This window comes from Schistocerca serialis, chromosome 5 (assembly GCF_023864345.2).
Source record: "Schistocerca serialis cubense isolate TAMUIC-IGC-003099 chromosome 5, iqSchSeri2.2, whole genome shotgun sequence".
NCBI lineage: Eukaryota > Metazoa > Arthropoda > Insecta > Orthoptera > Acrididae > Schistocerca > Schistocerca serialis.
The window spans coordinates 509,447,034-509,469,343 of record NC_064642.1 but is presented as its reverse complement, the minus strand read 5'-3'; the positions used below and the strand labels follow the sequence as shown (position 1 = coordinate 509,469,343).

Here is a 22,310-nt window from a genome sequence, read left to right as displayed (position 1 = left end):
CTTCTGTTACCCAAGGATTTCTACTAGCCCTCGTCTTTTTACCTACTTGATCCTCTGCTGCCTTCACTACTTCATCCCTCAGAGCTACCCATTCGTCTTCTACTGTATTTCTTTCCCCCATTCCTGTCAATTGTTCCCTTATGCTCTCCCTGAAACTCTGTACAACCTCTGGTTCTTTCAGTTTATCCAGGTCCCATCTCCTTAAATTCCCACCTTTATGCAATTTCTTCAGTTTTAATCTACAGTTTATAACCAATAGATTATGGTCAGAGTCCACATCTGCCCCTGGAAATGTCCTACAATTTAAAACCTGGTTCCTAAATCTCTGTCTTGCCATTATATAATCTATCTCATACCTTTTAGTATCTCCAGGATTCTTCCACCTATACAACCTTCTTTCATGACTCTTGAACCAAGTGTTAGCTATGATTAAGTTATGCTCTGTGCAAAATTCTACCAGATGGCTTCCTCTTTCATTTCTTAACCCCATACACTATGTGATCAAAAGTATCCGGACACCTGGGTGAAAATGACTTACAAGTTCGTGGCGCCCTCGATCGGTAATGCTGGAATTCAATAAGGTGTTGGCCCAGCTTGAACTCTCACAGGCATATGTTCAATCAGGTGCTGGAAGGTTTCTTGGGGAATGGCAGCCCATTCTTCACAGAGCGCTGCATCGAGGAGAGGTATCGATGTCGGTCGGTCAGGCCTGACGCAATGTCAGAATTCCAAAAAAAATCCCAAAGGTGTTCTATAGGATTCAGGTTAGGACTCTGTGCACACCAGTCCATTACAGGGATGTTATTGTTGCGTAACCACTCCGCCACAGGCTGGGCATTATGAACAGGTGCTCGATCATGTTGAAAGATGCAATTGCCATGCCTGAATTGCTTTTCAACAGTGGGAAGCAAGCAGGTGGTTAAAACATCAATGTAGACCTGTGCTGCAATAGTGCCATGCAAAACAACAAGGGGTGGAAGCCCCCTCCATGGAAAACATGACCACATCATAACAGCACTGCCTCCGAATTTTACTGTTGGCACTCACATTTTGCCAGATGACGCTCACCAGGCATTCACCGTACCCACACCCTGCCATCGGATCGCCACATTGCGTACCGTGATTCGTCACTCCACACAGTGTTTTTCCACTGTTCAGCCGTCCAGTATTTACGCTCCTTACACCAAGTGAGGCGTCGCTTGGCATTTACTGGCATGATGTGTGGCTTACGAGCAGCTGCTTCACCATGAAATCCAAGTTTTCTCACCTCCTGTCTAACTGACATAGTACTTGGAGTGGATCCTGATGCAGTTTGGAATTCCTGTGTGATGGTCTTGTTAAATGTCTGCCTATTACACATTACGACCCTCCTCAACTGTTGGCAGTCTCTGTCAGTCAACAGACAAGGTTGGCCTGTATGCTTTTGTGCTGTACGTGTCCCTTCACGTTTCCTCTGCACTATTTCATTGGAAACAGTGGACCTAGGAATTTTTAGGAGTATGGAAATCTCACGAACAGACGTATGGCACAAGTGACACACAATCACCTGACCACGTTCGAAGTCCATGAGTACCACGGAGCACCCCATTCTGCTCTCTCATGATGTCTAATGACTACTGAGGTCGCTGATGTGGAGTAGCTGGCAAGAGGTGGCAGCACAATGCACCTAATATGAAAAACGTATGTTTTTGGCGGTGTCCGGATACTTTTGATCACATAGTGTATATTTCAAAGTTCGTAAGATAATATGTTCTGTAGTCTACGAAAGCAGTAACCTGTATGCCATATTTCTTTGGATTTCATAGCATATATTGTTGGAAGGAACGCCATCCTTAAAATTTAATTAGGTGCTTATGAATTGTTGCTCACACTTCGGGAGTATACAACTCCAATGACTTAACTTGCAATCATCTGATACATTCATGCACAGCACCTAACGTATCAATCTTTTTTCTCTATCTCTAGGACTTTCATCGTCACAGTGTACACAGCGAATTAAAAACAGAAATATTATATTTTGGCTTAGTAACCACAAATACTTCAAGTCTCCCTATATCTCACAAGTCTATGAAATTGAGATGAGAAGCTTTGTAAATTCCTGTGTACAGCAGGAGACCCACAAAGGCATTCATCTGCAAACATTCTGTATCTTGGGCATCATGAGATCTGTCGAACTGTCCAATTTTTTTCATTATGTGCATATTTGTGTACATAACAGTGTCAGCCATCAATCAATCATCAAAATAAAGAGTAAAGAGAAAAGATTTCCAATTGAAGGCTCTGGGGGTGCAGCATTTGCTAAGGTGGTTGGCTTATAAGAAATGATGTTATAGCTTTTTGGTCTTCCCCTATGGCTAACTGGTTTCATATGCCATTTAGTCGGCCTTTCTTTACTCATACAGCAATCTTTACTAACAAATGAATTCAAAGATTCATCACTTCATGAGGCAATCACATTTGAATCCATATCATGCTCACTTAGTTCAATATTGTCCTCTTCATCTTCTGAACTTTCCTGAGACAGAGACAGTTCATCATCAGTTTGTAGCAGCTCTGACATAATTTCATTGTCTGTGAGAAACTTGTACATTTTCTGAAAGGATGTGAGGAACAACATTGAAACATTCTCTGTATTCAAGGAACATTTCCAACAGCATGTAACTGGTCAGAAAATTGATAATAACAAATTAACTTATGAGTTGCACATGAAAGACAATGACAGTGATCATGCATAAATGCTCGTGTCAGGTCACTTTGTGTTGGGTTACTTCACTGAAATACATAATGACATATGTAGTTGCATCACATTGAAACACACACAACAGCAAAACAGTGAGGATAATGGTGCTATTAAACAGAGCTCAACAAACCACCATACAACAGAGGAATTTAAATGAGACTGGCTACTTTCATTTCTCACTGCGTCAAAGATCAGTTACAAAAGATAAAATTCTCAGGTCATTGATTAGACACGAGCAGTGAAGGGTTGATGCTGCACCACGAGAATAGGACATTTTACTGTAACTGGTATCATTATTACCTTTTCTTACACTTGTCACTGTCATCTTTGTTGAACAGCTATATAACAACCACAATCATTCACAGATTTTTGAGGGAAATGCTATGCAAATAATGATCAATATGAAAAAATACAATTAATTGCACAAAGTTTACCTGGTTATTCATGCAGGAGATAAACATCTCTTCTAGGGCTTCTGACATCACCACCAAGCCCTTAATGGCTTTCTGAAGATTGTCAAGTGAAGAATGCAGGGTATGGCACAGCTTATTAAATCGGTCAGTCTCTTGCAGTAAAACAGTTGTTAGAGAAGGCAATCGTCCTTTTTCATCACGCTGTGGAGACAAAACATATATTAACAAATTATGCTGTTTTCTGTATGTTTCCTATTACCAAGGAGTTTGAAACTCATATACAACTAAACCACGAAATAATTGAATTAGATGCCTTTTTGATAGTGTTCACTGAACCAGTGTGACACAATTGGAGAGTTAATGGTTGGTGTCCTGCTGTTACATAATCTCCCTGTAAGCAAAAAAGTATGCACCTAATCTGCCAGCAGGGTTTGTTTTGCTCTCTTATGTAAGCAGACAAGGAAAATTTATGCAAAATTGTACAATGTGTACAAAGTTATTATCTGTGGCCTGTGCCTTACCATCTTAATAAGAGGGATCAAGTGTGTTATAGTTTGATGCATTGATGTCAATATATACTGCAAATTGCCAGTCCAAGTGACCAATTTTGAATGATGATTCTGACTTTCATTTCCTTTTATCTCACCAATTTAAGCAAACAGAATGGTGATTTACGCTTTATAGATCTTCCACCTTTAGGTTCTGGGTTTTCAAATCTCACTCAGTGCAGTTTCCAACAATCAGTGTTTTCTTCTCACCCCATCCAGTAAGTCTCTTCTGACAAAGGGTTCTGGGCAACTTTTCTGAACTCTGCCACTTTTCCTAAACCTCACCAGCCCTTTTGCTTCACCCCTCTTCCTTCTCCTTCAGCCCTCTCGAGAGGAGGAGGAGTCACTGGCTCCGAAAGCTAGCAAAGTGGAACATCTTTTATTTGTGTGTTCTCCTGCCACCAGTCACAGAAAGCCAAATGGTGGCTTATCAGAAATGACACAGGTGTTGGGCTAGGTCTGAAGACACCTATGACCAGCATCATGGTATGTATCGGCAGTAACTTTTGTGAGTGTATGAACCCAAATCAATTAACAGATGTACAAAAAGCCACTGTCTGGAAGAGATGTGCTTTCCTTTCTTTGGCCTCATCTAAAAAGTCTACAAAATTATGCCCCCCACCTCCCACACACACACACACACACACACACACACACACACACACACACACACACACACACACACACACACACCTACCTCTTACTTCTCTGTGTATACTTGATCATTATGTGAGGTATAAGACGAAGGAATAATACATTCTTAGCTCATCTTGAACCTTTATTTGGGATTCTATGAATGGACCGCTCCCTAAAACACATGGAGTTTGCCAAATGTTTTTTTGAGCTAAAACATGGTTTTTGAAAACATGTGGTTCTTTTCATTTAATATACTCATCAAAGAGAGAGCATATGTTATTAGAAAGAGCAATTAAGAGTTGTCAAAGAAAGGATTTAATTGGTGAAATATGTGAATTAGAGATAAGAACTTTCTAAAAATTTGTTCTGTTTGCAGCCTATGGTGACATCTTGAAGATAAAACTGCAGCTACAAACATGAATAATTCAATTCCTGGGAATTAAAGAACTGTGGGGATTGTCAGTGGAAGGAAGTCTTTGCAAGTTGGGTTGGATTGGTTGGGGAAGGAGACCAGACAGCGAGGTCATCAGTCTCATCGAATTAGGGAAGGACGGGGAAGGAAGTTGGCCGTGCCCTTTCAAAGGAACCATCCTGGCATTTGCCTGGAGCGCTTTGCAAGTAATCTGACCCTCAAAAATTATACTCCTATCTGACATAAATTATTATGTGTGACCTCTCACTATTTTTTGCTGCCCCTCATTAACATAGCTAATTAGGAACCACATATGATGGCATTTCTTGAAACTTCTCCCTACAAGACACCTGGAAAATATTAAGTTCTGTATATTAATCAGGCAAGTACCTCAACACCAAAAAATAATTAATGTAGAGTAATGAAATTTCAGGAATGCATTTGTGTTGGTAACATATTTAATTGATTAACATTGCAAGACCACCATGGTGTGGGTTCCTGTTGTCATGTCCTAGTTCATGAACCACGGGCAACGTATGAGTGGCCAAGTAAGTGGTCCTGACAGTTGTGATACCAGTTACTTTGGAATAAGGCTGGGCATCTCGGACATATTTTGAGTTGTGGTCACCTTTGTGCTCAGACGGCAAAGACTACCAAATCCACCGGTTAGTCCCTCAACCGTTAGGTGTAAAACTCAATGGGACCTGGGGTAAGTAAGGCTAGCAAACTGCTTCTCTGGTACTTTAAATATGATGCTGGCAACAATCAGAGCAAAATGCCTTGGACCTTTGGAGGTGATGGAGTCCCACCTCTAATTGACAAACCAGGGACTCCTAAGATACGACTCGGCAAATGAATGTTAACGAGATGGGGAGCTATTAATATCAATGGGGGCTACTCTGGGAAGAAGGTAGAGCTGGCAGATGCTGCAAGTAAGATGGGGTCAGACGTTTTAGCTGTTAGTGACATTCGGGTAAGGGGTGAGAAAGAAGAGGAAATGGGAGAATACAAGGTCTACCTGTCAGGAGTCAAAACAGGAATAGCACAATGGGGTGTAGGGCTTTACATCAGGAAAGAAATAGAACCCAGCATAGTTGCAATAAAGTATGTAAACGAACGACTGATGTGGATAGATTTGACAGTGTCTAGCAAGAAAATCCCCCCATGAACCATGGACCTTGCCGTTGGTGGGAAGGATTGCGTGCCTCAGCAATACAGATGGCCGTACCGTAGGTGCAACCACAACGGAGGGGTATCTGTTGAGAGGCCAGACAAACATGTGGTTCCTGAAGAGGGGCAGCAGCCTTTTCAGTAGTTGCAGGGGCAACAGTCTGGATGATTGACTGATCTGGCCTTGTAACATTAACCAAAACGGCCTTGCTGTGCTGGTACTGCGAACGGCTGAAAGCAAGGGGAAACTACAGCCGTAAATTTTCCTGAGGACATGCAGCTTTACTGTATGATTAAATGATGATGACGTCCTGTTGGGTAAAATATTCCGGAGGTAAAATAGTCCCCCATTCGGATCTTCGGGCGGGGACTACTCAAGAGGACGCTGTTATCAGCCTGAGAAAGAAAACTGGCGTTCTACGGATCGGAGCGTGGAATGTCAAATCCCTTAATCGGGCAGGTAGGTTAGAAAATTTAAAAAGGGAAATGGATAGGTTAAAGTTAGATATAGTGGGAATTAGTGAAGTTCGGTGGCAGGAGGAACAAGACTTTTGGTCAGGTGATTACAGGGTTATAAATACAAAATCAAATAGGGGTAATGCAGGAGTAGGTTTAATAATGAATAAAAAAATAGGAGTGCGGGTTAGCTACTACAAACAGCATAGTGACCACATTATTGTGGCCAAGATAGACACAAAGCCCATGCCTACTACAGTAGTACAAGTTTATATGCCAACTAGCTCTGCAGATGAAGAAGAAATTGATGAAATGTATGACGAGATAAAAGAAATTATTCTGGTAGTGAAGGGAGACAAAAATTTAATAGTCATGGGTGACTGGAATTCGTCAGTAGGAAAAGGGAGAGAAGGAAACGTAGTAGGTGAATGTGGATTGGGGGGAAGAAATGAAAGAGGAAGCCGCCTTGTAGAATTTTGCACAGAGCATAACTTAATCATAGCTAACACTTGGTTCAAGAATCATAAAAGAAGGTTGTATACCTGGAAGAATCCTGGAGATACTAAAAGGTATCAGATAGATTATATAATGGTAAGACAGAGATTTAGGAACCAGGTTTTAAATTGTAAGACATTTCCAGGGGCAGATGTGGATTCTGACCACAATCTATTGGTTATGAACTGCAGATTGAAACTGAAGAAACTGCAAAAAGGTGGGAATTTAAGGAGATGGGACCTGGATAAACTGAAAGAACCAGAGGTTGTACAGAGTTTCAGGGAGAGCATAAGGGAACAATTGACAGGAATGGGGGAAAGAAATACAGTAGAAGAAGAATGGGTAGCTCTGAGGGATGAAGTAGTGAAGGCAGCAGAGGATCAAGTAGGTAAAAAGACGAGGGATAATAGAAATCCTTGGGTAACAGAAGAAATATTGAATTTAATTGATGAAAGGAGAAAATATAAAAATGCAGTAAATGAAGCAGGCAAAAAGGAATACAAACGTCTCAAAAATGAGATCGACAGGAAGTGCAAAATGGCTAAGCAGGGATAGCTAGAGGACAAATGTAAGGATGTAGAGGCTTGTCTCACTAGAGGTAAGATAGATACTGCCTACAGGAAAATTAAAGAGACCTTTGGAGAGAAGAGAACCACTTGTATGAATATCAAGAGCTCAGATGGAAACCCAGTTCTAAGCAAAGAAGGGAAGGCAGAAAGTTGGAAGGAGTATATAGAGGGTTTATACAAGGGCGATGCACTTGAGGACAATATTATGGAAATGGAAGAGGATGTAGATGAAGATGAAATGGGAGATAAGATACTGCGTGAAGAGTTTGACAGAGCACTGAAAGACTTGAGTTGAAACAAGGCCCCGGAAGTAGACAACATGCCATTAGAACTACTGATGGCCTTGGGAGAGCCAGTCATGACAAAACTCTACCATCTGGTGAGCAAGATGTATGAGACAGGCGAAATACCCACAGACTTCAAGAAGAATATAATAATTCCAATCCCAAAGAAAGCAGGTGTTGACAGATGTGAAAATTACCGAACTATCAGTTTAATAAGTCACAGCTGCAAAATACTAACGCGAATTCTTTACAGACGAATGGAAAAACTGGTAGAAGTGGATCTCGGGGAAGATCAGTTTGTATTCTGTAGAAATGTTGGAACACGTGAGGCAATACTAACCTTACACCTTATCTTAGAAGAAAGATTAAGAAAAGGCAAACCTACATTTCTAGCATTTGTAGACTTAGAGAAAGCTTTTGACAACGTTAACTGGAATACTCTCTTTCAAATTCTGAAGGTGGCAGGGGTAAAATACAGGGAGCGAAAGTGTCTTGAAAGGAGGATATAAGATGAACATCAACAAAAGCAAAACGAGGATAATGGAATGTAGTCAAATTAAATCGGGTGTTCCTGAGGGGATTAGATTAGGAAATGAGACACTTAAAGTAGTAAAGGAGTTTTGCTATTTAGGGAGTAAAGTAACTGTTGATGGTCGAAGTAGAGAGGATATAAAATGTAGACTGGCAATGGCAAGGAAATCGTTTCTGAAGAAGATAAATTTGTTAACATCGAGTATAGATTTAAGTGTCAGGAAGTCATTTCTGAAAGTATTTGTATGGAGTGTAGCCATGTATGGAAGTGAAACATGGACAATAACCAGTTTGGACAAGAAGAGAATAGAAGCTTTCAAAATGTGGTGCTACAAAAGAATGCTGAAGCTAAGGTGGGTAGATCACGTAACTAATGACGAGGTATTGAATAGGATTGGGGAGAAGAGAAGTTTGTGGCACAACTTGACTAGAAGAAGGGATCGGTTGGTAGGACATGTTTTGAGGCATCAAGGGATCACAAATTTAGCATTGGAGGGCAGCGTGGAGGGTAAAAATCGTAGAGGCAGACCAAGAGATGAATACACTAAGCAGATTCAGAAGGATGTAGGTTGAAGTAGGTACTGGGAGATGAAGAAGCTTTCACGGGATAGAGTAGCATGGATAGCTGCATCAAACCAGTCTCAGGACTGAAGACCACAACAACAACAACAGCAAGAAAATTAGGATTGTTTCAGTATATTCACATTGTGAAGGAACAGATCAAGATAAGATGGATAGTTTTTATGACACACTCAGTGATGTAGTTGTTAGAGTAGGACAGTGTTCTGCTCATGGGTGATTTTAATGCCAGGATTGGAAATCGAACAGAAGGGTATGAAAAGGTTATGGGTAAAATTGGAGAGGATATGGAGGCCAACAGGAACGGGAAATAACTCTTGGATTTCTGTGCCAGTATGGGCTTAGTAATCACAAACTCCTTTTTTAAACATAATAACATTCACTGGTATACTTGGGAAGGCAGGGGAACCAGATCTGTCATTGACTATATAATAACAGATCAGGAATTCAGGAAAGCTGTGAGGGACACACGTGTATTCAGGGGATTTTTTGATGACACTGATCACTATTTAATCTGCAGTGAAATTGGTATTGTGAGGCCGAAAGTGCAGGAGGTCAGGTCCATATGTAGGAGGATAAGAGTGGAGAAACTTCAGGATAAGGAAATCAGGCACAAGTACATAACAGTGATCTCAGAAACGTACCAGTTAGTTGAATGTAGTCAATTACAGCCATTGGAAAAGGAATGGACAAGGTACAGGGACACAGTACTAGAAGTGGGTAAAGAATGTCTTGGAACAGTAGTGTGTAAAGGTAGGATGAAGCAAACAGCTTGGTGGAATGACACAGTCAAGGCAGCCAGTAAAAGGAAAAAGAAGGCGTATCAAAAATGGCTACATACTAGTACTCAGGTAGACAGAGAAAGTTATGTTGAAGAAAGAAACAAAGCCAAACAGATAATTGCAGCATCCAAGAAGAAATCTTGGGAAGACTTTGGAAACAAGTTGGAGACTTTGGGTCAAGCTGCTAGAAAACCATTCTGGAGTGTAATTAGCAGTCATCGAAAGGGAGGTAAGAAGGAAATGACAAGTATTATGGACAGGTCAGGAAAACTGCTGGTGAATCCTGTTGATGCCTTGGGCAGATGGAGGGAATATTTTGAAGAGTTGCTCAATGGAGGTGAAAATATGATCAGTAATGTTTCAGATTTCGATGTAAAGTGGGATAGGAATGAGGATGGAAATAGGATCACATTTGAGGAAGTGGAGAAAATGGTCAATAGATTGCAGTGCAATAAAGCGGCTGGGGTGGATGAAATCAAGTTGGAACTCATCAAATACAGTGGAATGTCAGGTCTTAAATGGCTACACAGGATAATTGAAATGGCGTGGGAGTCAGGACAGGTTACATCAGACTGGACGAAAGCAGTAATCACACCAATCTTTAAACATGGAAACAGAAAAGATTGTAACAACTACAGAGGTATCTCTTTAATCAGTGTTGTGGGTAAAATCTTCTCAGGTATTGTTGAAAGGAAAGTGCGAGTATTAGTTGAGGACAAACTGCATGAACATCAGTGTGGGTTTAGGCCTCTTAGAGGTTGTCAGGACCAGATCTTTAATTTATGGCAAATAATGGAGAAGTGTTACAAGTGGAACAGGGAATTGTATCTATGCTTTATTGATCTAGAAAAGGCATACGACTGGGTTCCTAGGAGGAAGTTATTGTCTGCTCTATGAGATTATGGAATAGGAGGCAAACTTGTGCAAGCAATTAAAGGTCTTTACAGAGATTGTCAGGCAGCAGTTAGAGTTGACAGGAAGTTGAGTTATTGGTTCAGAGTAGTTTCAGGAGTAAGACAAGGCTGCAACCTGTCTCCACTGTTGTTCATATTATTTATGGATCATATGTTGAAAACAATAGACTGGCTGGGTGAGATTAAGATGTGTGAACACAAAATAAGCAGTCTCGCATATGCAGATGACTTAGTTGTGATTGCAGTTTCGATTGAAAGTTTGCAAAGTAATATTTAAGAGCTAGATCAGAAATGTAAGGACTATGGTATGAAGATTAGCATCTCCAAAGCGAAAGTAATGTCAGTGGGAAAGAGATATAAATGGATTGAGTGCCAAGTAGGAGGAACAAAGTTAGAACAGGTTGACGGTTTCAAGTACTTAGGATGTATATTCTCACAGGATGGCAACATAGTAAAAGAACTGGAAGCGAGGTGTAGCTAAGCTAATGCAGTGAGCGCTCAGCTACGATCTACTCTCTTCTGCAAGAAGGAAGTCAGTATCAAGACTAAGTTATCTGTGCACTGTTCAATCTTTCGACCAACTTTGTAGTATGGGAGCGAAAACTGGGTGGATTCAGGTTACCTTATCAATAAGGTTGAGGTTACGGATATCAAAGTAGTTAAGATGATTGCAGGTACTAGTAGATGGGAACAATGGCAGGAGGGTGTCCACAATGAGGAAATCAAAGAAAAACTGGGAATGAACTCTATAGATGTAGCAGTCAGGGCGAACAGGCTTAGATGGTGGGGTCATGTTTCATGCATGGGAGAAGCAAGATTACCCAAGAGAATCATGGGTTCAGCAGTAGAGGGGAGAAGGAATCGAGGTAGACCAAGGAGAAGGTACCTGGATTCGGTTAAGAATGATTTTGAAGTAATAGGCTTAACACCAGAAGAGGCACCAATGTTAACACTGAATAGGGGATCATGGAGGAATTTTATAAGGGGGACTATGCTCTAGACTGAATGCTGAGAGGCATAATCAGTCTTAAATGATGATGATGATGATGATGATTATGATGGTGATGATGACATTGCATGATCATAGGTTAATATATGCAAAAGATAGCTGTTGCAAATGTGAAATGCTGGTACATCAATAACTGGTATAACCACCAGAATGTTGAATGAAAGCATGCATTGTATTGTACAGTTGCCAGATGTCAGTTTGTGGGATGGAGTTCCATGCTTGTTGCACTTGGTCGGCAAATATATGGGCGGTTAATGCTGGTTGTGGATGACGCTGGAGTTGTCATCTGATGATGTTGCATATGGGCTCAAATGGAGACAGATCTGGTGGTTGAGCAGGCCCAGGCAACATGTTGACACTCTGTAGAGCATTTTGGGTTATAACATTAGTATGTGGGTGACAGTTATCCTGTTGTTGGAAAACACCCTCAGGAATGCTGTTCATGAATGGCGACATGAAAGATTGAATCACCATACTGACGTACAGATTTGGAGTCAGGGCGCATGGGGTAACCACGAGAGTGCTGGTGCTGTCATATGAAATCACACTCCAGACCATAACTCCAAGTGTAGGTCAAGTATGTCTAGCAGTCAGACAAGTTGGTTGCAAGCCCTCAAGTGGATTACTTTTAACTAGCACACAGCCATCACTGGAACCAAAGCAGAAGCAATTTTCATCAGGAAATGTGACAGACCTCCACCCTGCCCCCATCGAGCTCTCACTTGACACTACTGAAGTCGCAGTGGTTTGGGGGCTACAGGGGTCTGGTTTGCAGTTATCCTTGAAGTAACTGATTTGTAAGAGTTCGTTGTTTTACTGTGGTGCCAACTGCTGCTCATATTGCTGTTGCAGATATCATATGATGCACCACAACCATACACCGAACACGATGGTCTTCCTTCTTGGTAGTGCCATATGGCTGCCCAGAGTCCAGCTTCTTTACATTATTTTGACCACCACTGCCAGAAATCATGTACAGTGGCTATGTTCCTGTCCAGTTATTCCGCAACATCACAGAAGAAAAACCCAGCTTCTCGTAGTCCAAATACATATGTCAAACTCAGTGAGGTGTTGATAACGGTATCTTCGTTGCTTTAAAGGTATTCTTGACTAACATAAACTCACCACACATCCAATCTCAAAGGTAACTAACACTCACGACTGTTACAGTGCGTGCTTAAAGCAAACGTTATAGCAGAGGTGGAGTCACAGATAGGCACAATAAAATAACTGTCACAAATGAAGCTTTTGGCCAGTAAGGCCTTCATCAAAAATAGATGACACACACACACACACACACATACACACACACAAATTCATGTAAATGCAACTCACACACATGACTGCAGTCGCAGGCAACTGAAGCCACACTGTGAGCTGCAGCACAAGTGCATGATGGGAGTGGCAGCTGGGTGGGGTAAGGAGGTGGTTCACACCGAGAGGGTGAGGGATAGTAGAGAGAGCAGTCAGGTGGTCAGACAGATAGCAGTGGAGACTTGGGGGGGGGGGGGGGGGATAGTGGAATGGAGAGAAGTAAAAAGACTGGGTGCAATGGTGGAATGAGGGCTGTATAGTGCTGGGAACAGTGAAGGGGCTGGATGGCTGAATGTCTAACGAAGGTTGAGGATGGGGGGGTGGGGGGTGCATGGAAACATAATATATATTACGGGGAAATTTCCCACCTGTGCAATTCAGAAAAGCTGGCATTGTTGGGAAGGTTGCATATGGCACAGGCTGTAAAGCAGTCATTGAAATGAAGGATATCACATTTGGCAGTGTACTCAGCATCAGGGTGGTCCACTTGTTTCTTGGCCACTGTTTGTCGGTGGCCATTCATGTGGACAGACAGCTTGCTGGTTGTCATTCCCACACAGTCGTTGCAGCTTAGCTTGTAGATCACATGACTGGTTTCACAGGTAGACCTACCATTGATGGGATAGGTAATGTTTGAGATCGGACTGGACTAGATGGTGGTAGGAGGATGTATAGGACAGGTCTTGCATCTAGGCCTATTACAAGAGTATGAGGCAAGAGCAAAGGGGGTTGGGAGCAGGGGTTGTGTAGGGATGATGGACAAGTATATTGTGTAGGTTCGGTGGATAGCGGAATACCGCTATGGGAGCGTGGGAAGGATAGAAGGCAAGATATTTCTCACTTCAAGTCACAATGTCAGGTAGTCAAAACCCTGGTGGAGAATGTAATTCAATTGCTCCAGTCTTGGGTGGTAGTGAGTTACGAGGGGAATGCTCCTCTGTGGCCCAATGGTGGGACTTTGGGAGATGGTGGGAGACTGGAAACATAAGGGATGAGAGATTCGTTTTTGTACAAGGTTCAGAGGATAATTACGGTCTGTGAAGGCTTTAGTGAGACCCTAGGTACGAGGGCAGTTCAATAAGTAATGCAACATATTTTTTTTCTGAAACAGGGGTTGTTTTATTCAGCTTTGAAATACACCAGGTTATTCCCCAATCTTTTAGCTACACAACACTATTTTTCAACGTAATCTCCATTCAATGCTACGGCCTTACGACACCTTGAAATGAGGGCCTGTATGCCTGCACGGTACCATTCCACTGGTCGATGTCGGAGCCAACGTCGTACTGCATCAATAACTTCTTCATCATCCGCGTAGTGCCTCCCACGGATTGCGTCCTTCATTGGGCCAAACATATGGAAATCCAATGGTGCGAGATCGGGGCTGTAGGGTGCATGAGGAAGAACAGTTCACTGAAGTTTTGTGAGCTCCTCTCGGGTGCGAAGACTTGTGTGAGGTCTTGCGTTGTCATGAAGAAGGAGAAGTTCATTCAGATTTTTGTGCCTACGAACACGCTGAAGTCGTTTCTTCAATTTCTGAAGAGTAGCAAAATACACTTCAGAGTTGATCGTTTGACCATGGGGAAGGACATCGAACAGAATAACCCCTTCAGCGTTCCAGAAGACTGTAACCATGACTTTACTGGCTGAGGGTATGGCTTTAAACTTTTTCTTGGTAGGGGAGTGGGTGTGGCACCACTCCATTGATTGCCGTTTTGTTTCAGGTTCGAAGTGATGAACCCATGTTTCATCGCCTGTAACAATCTTTGACAAGAAATTGTCACCCTCAGCCACATGACGAGCAAGCAATTCCGCACAGATGGTTCTCCTTTGCTCTTTATGGTGTTTGGTTAGACAACGAGGGACCCAGCGGGAACAAACCTTTGAATATCCCAACTGGTGAACAATTGTGACAGCACTACCAACAGAGATGTCAAGTTGAGCACTGAGTTGTTTGATGGTGATCCGTTGATCATCTCGAACGAGTGTGTTCGCACGCTCTGCCATTGCAGGAGTCACAGCTGTGCACGGCCGGCCGGCCCGCACGCGGGAGATCAGACAGTCTTGCTTGACCTTGCGGCGATGATGACACACGCTTTGCCCAATGACTCACCGTGCTTTTGTCCACTGCCAGATCACCGTAGACATTCTGCAAGTGCCTATGAATATCTGAGATGCCCTGGTTTTCCGCCAAAAGAAACTCTATCACTGCCCGTTGTTTGCAACGCACATCCGTTCCAGACACCATTTTAACTGCTCCCTACAGCGCTGCCACCTGTCGGAAGTCAATGAAACTATACGAGATGAAGCGGGAATGTTTGAAAATATTCCACAAGAAATTTCCGTTTTTTTTCAACCAAAATTGGCCGAGAAAAAAAATGTGTTGCATTACTTATTGAACTGCCCTCGTATATTTAAAGAGGGACCGCTCATCACTGCAGATGCAATGACCATGGGTTTCTAGGCTGTATGGAAGGGACTTCTTGGTAAGGAATGGGTGGCAGCTGTCAAAGTGGAGGTATTGCCGGTGATTAATAGATTTGATATGGATGGAGATAGTGATGTAGCCATCTTTGAGGTGAAGGTCAACATCTAGGAAGGTGGCTTGTCGGGTTGAGTAGAACCAGGTGAAGCAAATTGGGGAGATGTTGTTGAGCTTCTGGAGAAATGTAGATAGGGTGTCCTCACCCTCCATCCAGATGGCAAAGGTGTCATCAGTGAATCTCAACCAGGTGAGGGGTTTAGGATTCTGAGCGTTTAGGATGGTCCATGAATAGGTTGGCATAGGATAGTGCTGCACAGATGCCCATAGCCAAACTCCAGATTTGTTTTTAGGTAATGCCTTCAGAGAAGAAGTAGATGTGAGTGAGGATATAGTTGGTAGTGGCGACTAGGAAGGAGGTCGTTAGTTTGAAATTCATTGGCCATTGGGAAAGGTAGTGTTCAACAGCAGTAAGGCCATGGACATTAGGGATGTTAGTGCAAAGGGAGGTGGCATCAGTAGTGATGAGCAGGGCAATGTGTGGTAAGGGGACAGGAACTGTGGAGAGTCAGTGGAGGAAATGGTTGGTATCTTTTATATAGGAAGGTAGGTCCCTGGTAATAGGTTGAAGGGGCTGGTCTATGAGAGCAGAGATTTTCCCAGTAGAGGCACTATAATCAGCCTCAGTGGGGCATCCTGGGTTGTTGGGTTTATGAACTTAAGGAAGCATGTAGAAGGTGGGGGTGCAGGTAGTGGTAGGGGTGATTATAGAGATGGACTCTGGAGAGAGGTTCTGGGATGAGCCTAAGGATTTTAGGAGTGACTGGAGATCCTGCTGGATTTCTGTAATGGGCTCACTGTGGCAAGGTTTGTAGGTGGATGTATCTGACAGCTGGCGGAGCCCTTCTGCCAGGTAATACTTGTGGTTCAAAACAATAGTGGTGCAACCTTTGTCCACAGGTAGGATTGTAAGGTTAGGATCAGTTTTTAGATGGTGGACTGCAGTTCTTTTTGCAGATGTAAGGTTGGTTTTCATGTTGAGGTATTTGGAGAATGATGGTGAGGCAAGGTTCGAGGTTAAGAAATTATGTGTTTTTTTTCTGATGTAAGTCTATGTTGTTTACTTAATTTTTCACATTTTTTCCACCGCTATGGATCCTTGCTTCTTCACTCTGCACCAATACAGAAAAATTTCCTTATCTCTAGCCAGAACCCAGTCCCACATACTGCTCCTGCATTGTTGCTTGGCTCATGGATCCCCCCCAAATGGTCTTATCATCAAATTACCCATCTCTGGCTGCCACCCCTCCTTCCACAGTGACCTCCTCCTGTCCATATTCCGCCAATCCTGAGACCTCCACAACATAGTCCTGCAAAACAATATCAACCAAGTCCAAACCTCCTTGCAGTACTTTATCCCCATCTGCAAAATTCTCCTGCTATGCAATAGCAAATTCCTGGAACCCATAACACACATTGAAACTCTTGCTCTCCAAGAACTGGAGCAACATGCACAAAATCACCTCACCCTGCTTCCACCTTGGAGTACCACTGTCCACCATCTCTACATCCACCTCCAAATCTCCCCCACATCCTCTCACAGCTGACAAACCCTGTCTCGCAGACCTACTACATTTAAACCACCCTCCAAAACTCCCTCCCACCACCACACAGAATCCAGAACCTAAACAGACCTGAAACACAGTCATGAACATTTCCTCCAGAAGCCTTAGCCCCACAGAAATACCAGTCCTTTCCAAAGGCATCACTATTTGCCCCACTCCAAAATTCAATCATGCAGGACTTGTTAAAGACCTTCTCTCCTTCTCCCGGTCCCTACAGTGAAAACACTATTTCGCTACCAACCATACCAATCAGACTCAACCAAAGACCAATGATGATCTCTGCCTAACTCAGTTCATTCCTCTATCCAATAGTGATCCACCCCCATTGCCCCCAAATAACCCCCTGTTAACTTTCCAGAATTTATTAACCTCAAATCTTGCCTGATCATCATTCCCCAAATCCCACAACATGCAAAGTAACCTTACATCCACAGAAAGAACCACACTCCACCATCTAAAAACTGATCCTGATCTTATAAAACTACCTGCAGAAAAGGCTCCACCACTGTTGTTTTGAACCACAAGGATTAACTGGCAGAAGGACTCCACCAGCTGTCAGATACATCCACCTACAAACCTTACCACATTGACTGTAATCCAGAAATCCCACAGGATCTCCAATTATTCCCCCATTTCTTAGGCCTGTTCCAGAACCTCTCCCCAGAGACCATCTCTCTGCCCACCCCAATCACTCCCTCATCACTGTTGATGCCAACTCCCTTTCTACTAACATCCCTAATGCCCATGCCCCTACTGCTGTTGAACATTACCTTTTACAATGCCTGACAGATTCCAAACCAACAACCTCCTTCATAATCGCCACTACCAACACCCACATGGCACCATCCAATATCAACCTATTCATGGGCCATCTAGAGGAATCCTTCATAAACACCCAGAATCCTAAACCTCCATCTGGTTCAGATTCCTTGATGACATCTTTGTTGTCTGGATCGAGGGTGAGGGTACCCTGTCCACATTTCTCCAGAACCTCAACAACTTCTCCCCAATTTTCTTCACCTGGTTCTACTCAACCCAACAAGCAACCGTTCCTAGATGTTGACCTACACCTTAAAGATGGCTACATCAGTACCTCGTCCAAATCAAACCTACTAACCACCAGAAATACCTCTACTTCAACAGCTGCCACCCATTACATACCAAGAAGTCCCTTCCATACAGCCTAGAAATCAATGGTCGTCACATCTGCAGTGACGAGCGATTCCTCTTGAAATATATTGAGTGTCTGACTGCAGCCTTCACAGACAAATCTTGCCTCATCATCATTCCCCAAATCCCTCAACATGCAAAGTAACCTTACATCCACAGAAAGAACCACACTCCACCATCTAAAAACTGATCCTGATCTTATAAAACTACCTGCGGACAAAGGCTCCACCACTGTTGTTTTGAACCACAAGGATTAACTGGCAGAAGGACTCCACCAGCTGTCAGATACATCCATCTACAAACCTTGCCACAGTGACTGTAATCCAGAAATCTAACCAAATCACCAGAAATACCTCTACTTCAACAGCTGCCACCCATTCCATACCAAGAAGTCCCTTCCATACAGCCTAGAAATCCATGGTCGTCACATCTGCAGTGACGAGCGATCCCTCTTGAAATATATTGAGGGTCTCACTGCAGCCTTCACAGACCATAATTATCTTCCCAACTTTGTATGAAAACAAATCTCACATGCCTTATCTTTCAAGTCCCCCACCACCTCCTGAAGTCGTACCATCTGGCCACAGAGGAACATTTCCCTCGTAACTCACTACCACCTAGGGCTGGAGCAACTGAATTACATTCTCCACCAGGGTTTCGACTACCTCTCATTGTGACTTGAAGAGAGAAATGTCCTGCCTTCTATCCTTCGCATCCGTACCACAGTGGTATTCCACTGTCCACTGAACTTACACTATTTACTCGTCCATCCCTACACAACCCCTGCTCCCAACCCCTTACCTCATGGCTCACACCCCTGTAATAGACCTAGATGCAAGGCCTGTCCCATACATCCTCCTACCACCACCTACTTCATTCCAGTCATAAACCTCCCTTATCCCATCAAAGGCAGGGCTAACTGTGAAACCAGTCATGTGATCTACAAGCTAAGTTGCAATGACTGTGCTTCATTGTATGTGGGAATGACAACAAACAAACAAGCTGTCTGTCTGCATGAATGGCCACTGACAAACAGCGGCCAAGAAACAGGTGGACCACCCTGTTGCTGAGCGCACTACCAAAAATGACATCTTTCATTTCAGTGACTGCCTCTCAGCCTGTGCCGATGAATCCTTCCCAACTCCAACTTTTCTGAATTGTGTAGGTAGGAAATTTCCTGCAATATATCCTATGTTCTCAAAAACCTCCTGGTCTAAATGTTTGTTAGTCATTGTCCTCACTTGTCCACCCCCCTCCCTGTACCCATTTAGCACTACAGAGCCCTCATTCCACCATTGCACCCAGTCTTTTTACTTCTTTCCTCTCCCACTGTACCCCCCCCCCCCCTCCCCCCACCCATCTAACCTCCCGACTGCACATAGCTGCCCTTCCCTTCTCTCCACCTCTTCCCTACGCTCTTCTCCAGTAGCACTTCATTGTCCACCACCCCTACCCTACTATGTCTCCCCCTTCCTGTGCCAGCCTCCTCGTTACCTTCACCCAGTTGCCACTTCCATCATGCACTGGGGTGCTGCTGCTTGCACAATGGCTTCAGTTGCCTGAGACTGCAGTCATGGGTGTGTGAGTTGCATTTGCGTGTGTTTATGTGTTGTCTATGTTTGAAGAAGGCCTTATTGGCCAAAAGCTAATTTGTGATAGTCTTTTTTTTGTGCCTTCTGTGACTCAGCATCTCAGCTATATGGTGTGTAGCAATTTTCCTTTTCTAGATGTTGTTACATTCCATCCTGGATTTTCCATTGTTTGATTTAAAGCAAAACAGTTTTACATCCTCATAGACATGCTTCTAGCGCCACTCATAGACGACTGGCATGAAATTTGAACAGACATTATCTTTCAAATGTAGAAACACACCTACAAAAATTAGTTTATAACCATCACACAACTCCTCCCTGGTGTTGGTGCTATTTCTTTTTTACATGAGAGTATAAGAACGGTATGAGCACCCTGGATATGTGACGTGGATTGCCAAATGTTTGGTTATTGGATTCTTTTAATTAATGTTTTTAGATAATTTGTTATCACACACTGAGAGATAATTTAAAAAAAAATATTTAAAAAATATTTTTTTCAATTTTTTAACTTAATAGTTTTATGGTAAACTGATGAAAGTTATTCACTGGTGGTAAATATTACTTCGTTTAACTCCAAAATAATTTTCTTGGCTGAGTAGATCAGTTATTGAACATGATTTGTCATGTAAAATCACTTTCTGACAATATCCTCATCATAGACCCATATTAAGTACACAAAGAGGACAAAACCCAAATTGACAGTGGTGTATAGTGAAAGGGCAGACTAATGGAAAATGAAGATGCTTTATTTGTTGCAATAGGCAAGAAACAAAAATCTACAATGTCGGAAATTGAATAAGCTTGTGAAATTGTTTGTGCAAGAATCAGGAGCAAATGTGTGCAAAGACTTTTATGGGGGCTGTTTCTTTATCAATCTCCAACAGGCCATAAATAAATGACAACCACATATAAAAATTATTATATTACTTAAAGTTAAGTGCACTTAAGGTTACTTTTTTCACATAATCACCATGTTGACTGAGGCTTTTGTCGTACTTATGGACCAGCTTTTTCCAATAGTCTCTTCATAAAATGTTGCTGTCAATGAACTGAGACCAGATACGAGACCTGTTATTCATTTTTTGCCACCAGAGGAGGATAGCACAGCAGAAATTAATTGATTAATGAGCAGATAGGCATTTTTTTTTCAAGGCATGCTGACTTCTGGAATTGTTCTGATCCATGACAATGCCCTTCCTGACAGTGCTGGTGCAGCTCAACAGCTCCTGGAGCAATTTCAGTGGGACATTTTCAGTAATCCACTATACAGTTCCTACATTGTGCTGACACATTTCAGTTCAATTGTGGAAACATTTTGTGAAGAGTTTATTGGAAAGCTTGTTCACAGGTACAACTAATGCTTCAATAATTATGAAGATTATTTCAAAAAGTAACAATAAGTGTGTGTAACTTTTAGTAATAAAATAACTTTTATACACTTTTATTTTATTTATAGCCTATTGGAGGTGGAGAAAGAAAAGCCCCTCATAATTTGGTCCTTTCATCAATCACCAGTCACACTTCTAGGTGTAACCGAAAACTTGAGAGGAAACATCTAATACATATGTTCCCAATAATACTGTCATCATTGGAGGCCATTCAGATTCTTTCAGTTTTATATATGGTGTGCATGACATGACATCTTGCCAGACAATACTAAGTGCTGTCTCAGATAACTAAACAGAAGTTCACTCATGAGTGAAATATATAAGACCTAAGAGCAATAAACAGTCCTGCCCCTTTGATAATGTCCACACTGAAATTGGTATCAGTGACAATGAGGCAATTTACCAATAATGATTACAAAAATACAAAGGGTCACTACAACAAGCAGGAAGATTCACATGTTCAGTAAACTAGATATGACACATGTAACGTTGTATCTTAAGGGCAGACTAAAAATATATAATTCTAAGTAGGATCATATAGAAGAACTGTGGCTAAGTTTAGTGATGTAGATACAGAGATGCTGAAGGAAATGCATTTGGCTGTCAAAGAGACAATACATGAAGTCTTTGAATACCATATCAGAATCTTATGAAAACAATACCATATCAGAATCTTATGAAAAGATCTCTCACAAAACACAAAGAAATTTTGATGTTAATGCTGTCAGAGGCACCATGGATAGTGTGCAGACACTTATGGCTGATGCATATCCCAAAACTTGAGCATAACAAAAGCTGAAATGTTGAACTACATTTTCAAATGCTCCTTTACAGTGGCATTTATTTATTTTTATTTATTTATTGCACTGTAGCCTGTTATCTATAATTTAAACAGGATTTATTCATTATTACACAAGTTATTACTATCAAGAATATTTTTTTCAATACATTGACAACTAATTGTACAAAATACATCATTATGTCCATCACCATACTACTTCCCATCACTGTAACTAATTCTACCATTAATACAAACTACACTTACTACAAAATCTAACTGTGTGTACTACTGTTATAATGCCAGTTCTTGTCTGCCACATTCCACAATACACTAATACACTCCATCCCCCCCTGCCCCCCTCTCCCCCCCTTGTCATTGGGTACTGTGGAGGACATTGTAGTTCTGAATTGGCTCCCTGGT

At 42.2% G+C, this 22,310-nt stretch overlaps 1 protein-coding gene across 1 annotated transcript in view; it reads right to left on the bottom strand.

Annotated features, from left to right (window-relative positions):
• The window catches only part of LOC126482033 (dynein axonemal heavy chain 6-like), a 1,073,010-nt gene that overhangs the window by 117,428 nt on the left and 933,272 nt on the right, over positions 1-22,310 (bottom strand). The window contains exon 122 of the mRNA XM_050106005.1: positions 3,175-3,354. Within this exon, the coding sequence (XP_049961962.1) occupies positions 3,175-3,354 (180 nt within the window). The remainder of the gene's footprint in view (positions 1-3,174; positions 3,355-22,310) is intronic.